This window comes from Chrysochloris asiatica, unplaced genomic scaffold, assembly GCF_000296735.1.
Source record: "Chrysochloris asiatica unplaced genomic scaffold, ChrAsi1.0 scaffold00216, whole genome shotgun sequence".
Lineage (NCBI taxonomy): Eukaryota > Metazoa > Chordata > Mammalia > Afrosoricida > Chrysochloridae > Chrysochloris > Chrysochloris asiatica.
In genome coordinates this window covers 1,221,402-1,231,674 of record NW_006408734.1, presented here as the reverse complement: position 1 = coordinate 1,231,674, position 10,273 = coordinate 1,221,402, and the positions used below count along the sequence as shown (strand labels likewise).

Here is a 10,273-nt window from a genome sequence, read left to right as displayed (position 1 = left end):
ATATATCTATACGTGTGTGTGTGTGTGTGTGTGTATACATATCATTCATTGTTTCAGTAAATTTTGTAAGTGTTCACTTTTTGGAAGTCATGTTTATCTATATTGTATTGGGTTCATGCAGTGCTTATAGCTTATACTTCATTTGTTGAATATTGCAGGCACTGCTGAGAAAGATCTAGAAAGTGCTAAACTTGTACAGATTTTACACAGACTGCTAGCAGATGAGAGAAGTGCTCCTGAAATCAAATATAATTCTATGGTCCTGATCTGTGCTCTCATGGGATCTGGTAAGTATTACTTTTGTCACTTGATGTCCCTCAATATATGGTTGACATTATATATTGAGGGTAGAATAATGATGTGAAACCTTTGTAAGCCTGAACTCAGCAGTACTTGCTGCCTTTTTTTTTCTGGGTCTTGTAAATTTTCTGACTTTCACAGAAAACTTTTCTAATGTTCTCCTTTAGTACAAAATAATGCATTTTCTTTTTCTGACAGGTTTCTGCCTTGCACAGGTTCTGACCTCCTCAGGGTGTTTTTGTAGTGGGTGGTAGTTTTAGTTTTGAATGCATTAGAAATTAGGTACTAGAAGATAGAGAGTTACTTTTAAACTGAAAATAGACCCAAAGTTTTTTTACTGTAATTACTAAAAGTATCATGATAATATAGATAAAATACATTACATTGTTAAAATTTTAATAACTGTCTGTTTCATTAACGCTAAGATGTTATTTATTTTATAAAGAACAAGTTCTGATTTTGACATGGTGCTGTGGGTTAGTGCACTGGACTGCAAAGTTTGACTGGTTCAAGCTCACCATCTGTGTAGTGTGGTAATAATTTGTTCTAGAAGAATCATTGATATACCTGGGTATTTGTTTCATGGACACTTGATTGTATATTCTGCTGATCTTGGTTGGAATGTCCTAAAAAAATTTTATTCAATCCTCTTGCTTGGTGGTGGTATTCTTCTGTAACGTTAATGGTTGTAGGTATTTTAGGAATGCTGAAATCATCAAATGTAGCTGTGGTTTTGTCTATTTTTCTTTTCAATTGTATCAGGTTTTAATTCATGTCTTTTACAGCTCTGTTTGTATGCATACATGTTTAGGATTATTATGCCTTCTTGGAAGATCAACACTTTTATTATTGTGTAATGTCCTTCTCTATTTCTGGTAGTTTTCTTTACTTTGAAGCAAAGAAATCTGATACTATATATTAATTTTGGATACTAATATAACCACTCTTGCTTCATTTTGATAATTTTGTTTTTCTATTCTTTTACTTTTAACCTGCCATTTCATTATATGTGGAGTAGGTCTTTTTTTAAACAGTATCTGATTGGTTAATGTTTTTTAATCCTCTCTATTAGTTTATTTTACTGAGTATATTTATAGTTTACATTTATTATCATGATTGATAATGTTGTTACTCAAGTATGCAATTTCATTTTTTTTTTCTGTTCCTTGTTTTTTTTTTTTTATTTTGTTCAGCTTTGTTTTTTCTTCTGATTTCCTATGAGTTGCTTGGATGTTTGTTTAGAATTCCATTTCCATTTTTTTAGCGTGTTTTTGAGTATATCTTTTTGTATAGTTTTCCTAGTGGTTGCTTTAGCTATTACATTATATATACATACTATCACAGTCTACTGATATCATCACTTTACCAGTTCAAGTGAAGTATAGAAACCTTACACTGTTTAGCTCCCTTTTATTTGCCTCATTTGTAATATGTCTTAAATTTAGACATACATTTAGAACCACATTATTGTGCTCAAGTCAGTTCCAACTCTTAGCAACCTTGTATAGGGTTTCTGAGTAGCAGTTAATTAAACCACATTGTTGTTGCAAAATGCCATTGAGACAATTCAACTCATAGCAACTCTGTATAGGGTTTCCAAGGAGCAACTGGTGGGTTTGAACTGCCAGCCTTGTGGTCTGCAATCCAGTACTGATCCACAGCACTACACCAGAAGTCCTAAACTATGTTGTTGTTGTTGTTAAGTGCCTTCTAGTGAGTTCAACTCATAGCGAACCCAGTATAGGGTTTCCAAGGAGTGATTGGTAAATTCGAACCACCAACCTCGCGGTTCAAACTGACCTTACAGTCCTGTGCATTATTCCACAGTGCCATACCAGGATTCAAAGCCACCAGATATAATTCTGAAAAAAACTCAAGAAGGAAAACCTATCGTATCTACCCACATATTTCCTTACAATGTTCTTAGTGTTTTCCAGAGTTGTTCTTTTTTGTTGTTTTTTGTTTTCCATTTTTGTAAAAGTAGATTTGCTAGTGACAAATTCCTCTTCATTTTTCTTCATGTAAGACTGTTTTGATTTCCTTTTTATTCCTAGTGTAGGATCTTTTTCTTGGGTGTAGGATTGTGAGTCGACAGTTCTTTTTCTTTGGTGGTTGAAAAACATTTTCCCATTTCTTAGAGACCATGAGAAATTTTCCTCATGAGAAATCTGACTTTTTAATGGCGCCTCTATAGGTAAGGTGTCACTTTTCTCACATATTTCAAGATTATTTTTGTTTGTCTTTATCTCCTAGAAGGTGGACTATAATATGTGTTAGTGTTTATTTTCTTTCTTGCTTTTTCCTGGGTATTTTGGGTATTATGTTATGAGACTCTGGATCTCCCTTAAACCTATTTTAGCTGACTTTCTCTGGCATCTCTAAGGAAGGGAAAGAAAGCTTTGAGGGCTGCCTCATTACTGCCAGGTGCAAGTAGAGACTAGGTTCCCCACTCCACCTCTGTTAATACTCGAGGTGAGAGGTTCCTTGTTATAACTGGGTGGGATTGGGAATTTGGACTTCTAAATCATGTTTGGTAAGGTAGAGGGTCAGATAAAAAGAGGAAGACCCCAAGTGAGATGGATTGCCAAAGTGGCAGCATCAAAGGCTCAAGCTTGGCAACAATAGTGATTTTGGTCCAGGACCAGGCAGTGTTTCGTTCTGCTGTGCATAAGGTCGCTATGAGTTGGTACTGACTCTATGGCACCTAACAACAACAACTAGACCTCCACGGATACCACCATTACTGAAAGGAACAGAAATTCCTTGTTACTGCTCCCCCGCATTGACACCATAGTGGTGGGAGAACCTCATTACTGCACACTGGGCATAGAAATCTAGGTACCCCGTGTGGTCTTTACTAGCATTGTGGAAATTGTTATGTTGTTAGGTGCTGACTTCGCATTTCTGACTTGTAGTGACCCTATATAGGGCTTCCCAGACTGTAAATCTTTTTTTTTTTTTTTTTTTCAAGTTTTTATTGTGAGGTGTACATGGGAGAACATCAGGTTTACATGCATCCTATCGTATTTTGTTTTATTGCAACAATTACAATCCCCTCCATGCATCATCAAATAACCGAAGAGTACACCACACAGGCCTGCCCCCCGGCTGCCAGCACACAGCTTTCTCCCTCTCTGAGTCCAGTGCCCCCAGCCACTCCATCTGTCCATGTCATCATTTCTGTCTCAATCCCTGGCATTACTGCCTCTCTAGGTAGAGTCACGTTCTCCATTCTTCTTACTTGATGGTTCTAGGGACCTCTGCTCCTGGGCTGCAAAATCAATCACTCTCCACCTTTTGTCAGAAAACATCTACCTCTATATTTCAAACCCTCACAGTCAGTCCTGATGGCAATTACTCACTATTGTACCACAAGAGTCTTATCCCCATTTCCTTTCGCCAGCCAGGTCCCAACAGAGTGGAAATCATTCCGTGGTGATTCTGCCTTACCCCACCCCATCTGGAACTAGGCTCCGTCTTGAGAGCTTGTAAACCAGTCACTTCTTCCCTTTATAGGCACCCCCATTTTGGGTAGCCAATGTCTAAGTTGCCCATCCCTGTCAACCCTGTGAACTGAGGGGGTGGGAGTGATCCTCACTATAAACATTTGTTCCCTTTTTGAGCTATTATATCCATAAGTATAGGTAAAGTTCATCAAATTGTAGCAGGTTACTCTTTCCCCCCCCCCCCCCTTCTTTCTTCTTCTAGTTGAGTTCTGATGATCCAGCCTTCGAAGCCAGGTTAAGTGGGTACTCTCTGCAAGTATGGGTGTTCTTGTGCATCTCCCCTCACTTCATATCAGCTGGACGCTTCACTCTCCACCTTAGTCCTCTGTGGCCATGTCACTGCCTCTGAGTCAAGGAGTCCCCGGGTCTTGCCATACTGCTGGCCATCCAGGTCGCCACTCGGGTTCACATTGAATATGGGCGGGCTTAGCTCACAACTTCATTGCTGTTTTCCCCCCTCTTCCCCTTATCGGTGACCAACATGGTCACCAGCCAGACCACATGCCTGCTCTTGTTTTCCCCTTGAGTCTGTCTTGGAAGGGGGTTTGCTCTGAGGGGTCCCGACCACTTGCCTTGATGGCTCCCGGACGAACAGCATACCCGTTCTTATAGTAATCAATCAGATTGCCGTTATTGTTTCGGATTTTTCCTCCTGGTCTTTCTTTCACAAAGTGTCTTCTGTTCTTCTGGCCACTCCAGGCTCGGTGGAATATCCAGTGGAAATTTCCTACCTCAGTCGGTTCTGGATGGGATTCTGGATAGACAGAAAGCCTCATCTTTCTCTCATGAAGTAGCTAGTGAACTCTAACCACCAACCTTATGGTTTGCAGTCCAGTGCTTATCCTACATAGCTCCTCCACTGTGGGGTGGAGGCCTGTTTGTTATCTGGAAGATGAAAGCCTAGCTCCTGTCTGAGCCTTCTCTGAAACTCTTCCCCTGCCCCATTTAGAGAGATTGGAGTGCTTTGTTACAGCCTGGCAAAAAAGGAAGTATAGTCTCTTCACTTGGCCTTCCTGACATGAGTGTGGGTGGGTCACAGTTTTTTTTTTGTGACTGGAATAGTAAGATTATTGTCTAGAAGTTTTCTGTCTTTCAGAAAACTGGTGCTTTGACTAAAGACAGAAAGCTTCTGTTGGAGTGTTATATTTCTTTGCACCCATTGGCATTTACATGCTGCCAGCATTTCTGTCCAGATTTGGATATATGAGGCAGAACAAAAACTCTGAGTTCCAAGCCTTCTTTTCTCCATCTTTCAGTATCCTGTATTTGGTGTTTATGTAGTGCTAAATACATACAAAGGCTCTAATAGTGGTCCTTATTAGAAGAAATAGACAAAAGTAGTCTGCTATATTTTCTGAATCCTTGGTGTATTGTTAGTTCCTATAATCCATGTTTTCTTTACATTGAGATGTAATCTGTAATGAAGGCTGAGCTCTTTGATCTTCATCAGTAAATGTTTTAAGTTCTCTTGTGCTATGGGCTGCCAAAAGAACCAATAGATCCATTTTGGAAGAAGTGCAGCCAAAATGCTCCTTGGAGGCCAAGATGGCTAAACCTCGTCTGTCATATTTTGGACATATTGTCAGGAGGGACCAGTCACTGGAGAAGGACATCATGTTTGGTAAGGTGGAGGGTTGGTGGATTGGCCAAGTGGCAGCATCGATGGAATCAAGCATGACAGCAGTAGTGAGGTTGGCTCAGGATCGGGCTGTGTTTCATTCTGCTATGCATAAGGTCGCTATGGGTCGGTATTGACTTGTTGGCACCTAACAACAACAACAATAATCCATGTGTCTTCATTACTCAGATCTTCCTTGGAATGATATTTGGCCCTCTTACTCGAGGCCAGACAAACACTCAGGAATGCTGAGGGGGCTTGTGCAAGGAGACACTGATGAATGCAGTATTCACATTCATACCAAACCTTAGCTAGGCCCCCTCCCCCTAGATAATCCTTAATAATCTACCTTCTAGACAGTGGATGTTTTAAAGGGGCAGCATGGATATCATAATGGTTTCCTAGCAAATACTGAATGCTGCTCTGAAGATCTTCATTAGAGCATCTTTGGTAAAGAACATATTTCCAAGTCTGAATTTAAGAACTATGGTTACTGTGCAGCCCTCTTAGACAGCAAACAATCTAGATTAGAATGGCTCACAAAAATTATTTTAGAAGGAAAAGGGCAGGGAGGAGGAGAGGGAGGAAGGAAGGGATGCAGGAGTGACAGGTGTAAGAAAAGCAAGGGTGGTAGATTACTTAGTAGCTGGACCATTCTGAGAGTTTTGTATTTCTGCCACAAAATTTTGGGGAACCCCCCCCCCCAAAAAAAAACAACACTGAGACTTGGTGGAAATGCACGCTCGGATTGGTAAACACACGCATCACCGTTGGGGAGAAATGGGGTAAAGGCAGCAATGAAGCGGCAAGCTAAGCCTCACAATATTCAGAGGGCTTCTGTGGACCCAGTTGGGGACCTGGTTGGCAAGCAGTGCGAGGAGACCCGAGGACTCCTGGGCCCAGAGTCAGTTACGTGTCCACGGAGGACTCAAGTGGAGAATGGAGCTGCCGGCTGATGGGAAGAGAGGGCATGTGCACAAGAACACCCACACTTGCAGATGACACCCACATGACCAGGACTGGATGACTGGATGATCGGAGCTCAACCAGGAGAAGAAAGAGGGGGCGGGGAGAAGATTGAGCTGATCGAAGCTGATGAACTTGACCTATGAATACTAATGCAGTGACACAAAAGAGGCAACAAATCCTTACAGCAAGAAACATTCCCATCCCCTCCACACACAGAGTAGACATAGAGGGGCAACTTGGACATTGGATACCCAAATGGGGAGGGAGGGACTACAAAGGCAAGAAGTAATTGGCTTACAAGCTTTCAAGAGGGAACCTAGATCTAGGGGGCATGGAGGAAGGCAGAATCACCAGTGAGTACTATCCAATTTGTCTAGGTGGAGCTGATGAAATGAAATACAAATGAGTAACGTGCGATACTATAGTGAATAATCGTTATCAAGACGGATTGTGAGTGTTGGAAATGCAAGGGTAGATGTTTTGTAGCAAGGAAGAGAGCGATTATTTCTCCAGTCTAGAAGCAGAGGCCCCTGGATAAGAGCCGAGAACGGGACCCCGCCCAGAGAACTGGGGATGCCTGAGATGGAGACAGAGATGATGACAAGGAGGGATGAAGCGGCTGGGGACTTTGGATCCAGAGAGGGAGAGGAACTGTGGGCCGAAGACTGAGGGGGGAGAGGGGAGTGTAGAGCACGGGCTTCTAGGATATGCCCTTTGGTCAGAAGTCGAGGCATGGAGGGGATTGGAACCATGGCAATGTAATGATATATGATGGAATGAATATGGAACTGAGGTTCTCTCATGTAAACTATCATATCATATAACTCACAATAAAACATTTTTTAAAAAAATGGGGGGGGGGGATTAATGATAAATATGTAGAAAATAAAGTTAGACCAGTAAAAAATTAGAGAAAAATAATAGTTTAAAGAAAGAAAACATAATAGTAGTATTTTATGTAGTTCAACTAAGAATAAACAGTTTGGAGTTTTAAAGTATATGCCGAATATTTCATTTAAATTATGTTATAATTGTTTTGGAATATATGGTAAGAAGACGTTAGGGGTGTGTAAATAAACTAGAGTTTCATAAATTTTTTTTATCTTCAATAGATGTTGATAGATAATAACTAAAATTTATAAACAAGTAACAGCATATTTAGAAATTTAGAAGAAAGTACTAAAAGACTGGGTGCAGGACTTTGAGTAGACTGTTGTGGGTCAGAGAACTGCTGCTGTTCCCTGCAAACTGTGTAGTACCTTTTATATGAAGCAGCCATGATATTTGGCCTTCAAGCAAGAAGCTAAGGCTGTTTGTGAATTAGATTCTAATACATGAAATTACAGAGGAACTCTCCATGAAGACTGAATATGTGTATGTTTCTGTATTCTCAACAAGAGCAAAGGCCTATGAATTTCTTCAGTTTCCTTTCCTTGGCTTATACCCATCCCCAGCACATACCACAGCATTGAAGGTATTTTCTTCTGGTGTGTGTGTGATGATACAATGCTCCTGGTCCAAAGTTCAAATGAGAATGATTCTTCAAGTGATAAAGACCTCACAGTTCGAGTGATATATAGCCTTAAACACCTATGCAGTCATGTTGGGGGAGGTTAAAACGTTACCTTAGCATTACAGAACTTTCTGCTCTACTTGTTCACCCTTATGTAAGTTTTCAAGGTAAAAGTTATTTAAATATCACAGTATATATATATAGATACTTCGAAATATACTTGAGACCTCTTAAAAGAATAGATGTGTTTATACATCTGTTATCTGTATTTTCCTGGGAAATTTGGTGAAATATTTTAAGGTTCAGTAATTAAGAACAGTAAACAAATTTTTCTTTCACATTCAAAACAAAACAAAGCAAAAAAAAAAAAAACAACAACCTAGGTAGTACTATGCAACTTTAAGTTCATTCATGTATTAATTACACTGAAAACCATAGGCTTTAACCAATGGCATTCCCTTTATAACTGGTATGGGACTGATCCCTAAACTACCCTAAAGGATTTATCACCAAGCGAAAGGTATGTTGTGAGGAGATGGGGTGATCTTGGGCACTCATAGAGAAACAGATAATTGCCTACAGAATGACCTTTTGCTTCAGAAACTTTCAGCTACTAGTGTAGTTGCTCTGTTGATTGATTGTTGTTTTTGTTATTGTTGTGTGTCCTTCAGTGGTTTCTAATGCATAGCACCCCTGTATAGGGTTTCCAAGCAGTGATTGATGAGTTTGAACCACTGACTTTGTGGCCCAATGCATATCCTACAGCACCACTCCAGTACTCCTTCTATTGATTCTGTTGCTTTTAAGTGCTGTCGAGTTGGTTCCGACACATAGTGACCCTGTCTGTATAGGGTTTCCGAGGAGCAGCTGGTGAGTTTGAACCACCAACCTTTCGATTCAAACCAACTTTGCAGTCTAGTGCTTTTCCTACAGCACCACACCAAGACTCCCCTCTATTGATTGTTGTTGTTGTTGTTAAGTGCCATAGAGTTGGTTCTGTTACGTTGTTAAGTACAGAGGAGCGGCTGGTGGGTTTGAACTGCTGTTGACCTTGTGGTTCAAACTGACCTTGTACTCTAGCTTATTATCCAGCAGTGCCACACCAGGATTCCCTCTACTAATTGTTGTTGCTGTTAAGTGACATTGAGTCAGCTCCAACCCTGTGTAGGTTTTCCAAGGAGCAGCTGGTAAGCTTGAACCACCAACTTTGCAGCTCAAACGGCTTTGCAGTGTGATGCATTAACCCATAGCACCACACTAAAGTTCAGTTACAGTATTCAAGTTTGCTTTCAGTAAACAGTAATTATCTTTCATAATTGGACCTTGCCTGTACCTAGATAAGCCCAAGGTATATTACTGCTAACAGAAAACATTTTTGTTTAGAAACTAGTTCATACGCTAAAAAAAGGAAAGAATGATGACAATGCAAAGTATAAATATCAACGTTAAATAAACAGGAAATGAAAAACACTATCAAGGTAGACACTCTTGTTACTTAGCTGATATTGCTATAAAAACATTGAAATAGTTACATCATAGACTTTAGAAAAAGACATTAAATCACTTGAGAATTGATCCTCATTTTATAAATCAATCTTATCAAAATAAAGATGTCAGTTAGGGGATTGAGTTCAACTTGCTGGACCTGAATCTTCCTCTACAGCAGTTCTCATAAAATCCTACCAGGAATTCCTTTACTTTCCCTTAATCTAAATTAAATGGAACAAAAAAAGGGAATCCATTGTCAAAGAAATTTGATGAAAGTATTTAAAATGTAAACACGTAAGTTTCCACAAAATTAATTTAAATAGATCTGATATTTTTCTTGTGATTCACTGGACATCATATTTGATATGGTTTTAGGGTTAGGACTAAACCTTGAACTCATACAAATGTGTTTTAAGTATAACTCATTACCCTAATCTACTGCTGACTGCAGAACTTGGTATCTAATTGTCTTTATACCAGGGTTAGCTAAAAAGTGCTGCTACAAAATCATAGCACCTTTAACTAAACAAAAATATCAAAATGTGAAGCTATCATTTCTTGGTATATCTTCCATCTAGGTCTATACGTTTCTGAAAACAGGGTTTCCATCTCTCTAAGGCTTCCTTCTCTTCATACGTGAAGAGAGCAAAAAGACATTAAGAAGACAAGAAAGAAGAAGATCAAAATGGATGTCAGAAGAGACTCTGAAATTTGCTATCCAGCATAGAGATGCTAAAGCAAATGGAAGAAATGTGGAGATCCAAGAGCTAAGCAGAAAATTTCAAAGATCAGCTCGAGAAGATAAAGCCAAATATTATAATAAAATGTGCAAAGATTTGGAATCAGAAAAACAAAAAGGAAGAACACACTCAACATTTC

General features: G+C 39.6%; 1 protein-coding gene across 6 annotated transcripts in view; it reads left to right on the top strand.

Moving 5' to 3' along the window:
* Positions 1-10,273, top strand: part of RAP1GDS1 (RAP1, GTP-GDP dissociation stimulator 1) — a 219,188-nt gene that overhangs the window by 204,525 nt on the left and 4,390 nt on the right. For all 6 annotated transcript variants that reach the window (XM_006872955.1, XM_006872952.1, XM_006872956.1 and 3 more), the window contains one exon: positions 159-287. In XM_006872955.1, coding sequence (XP_006873017.1) covers positions 159-287 — 129 coding nt within the window. The remainder of the gene's footprint in view (positions 1-158; positions 288-10,273) is intronic.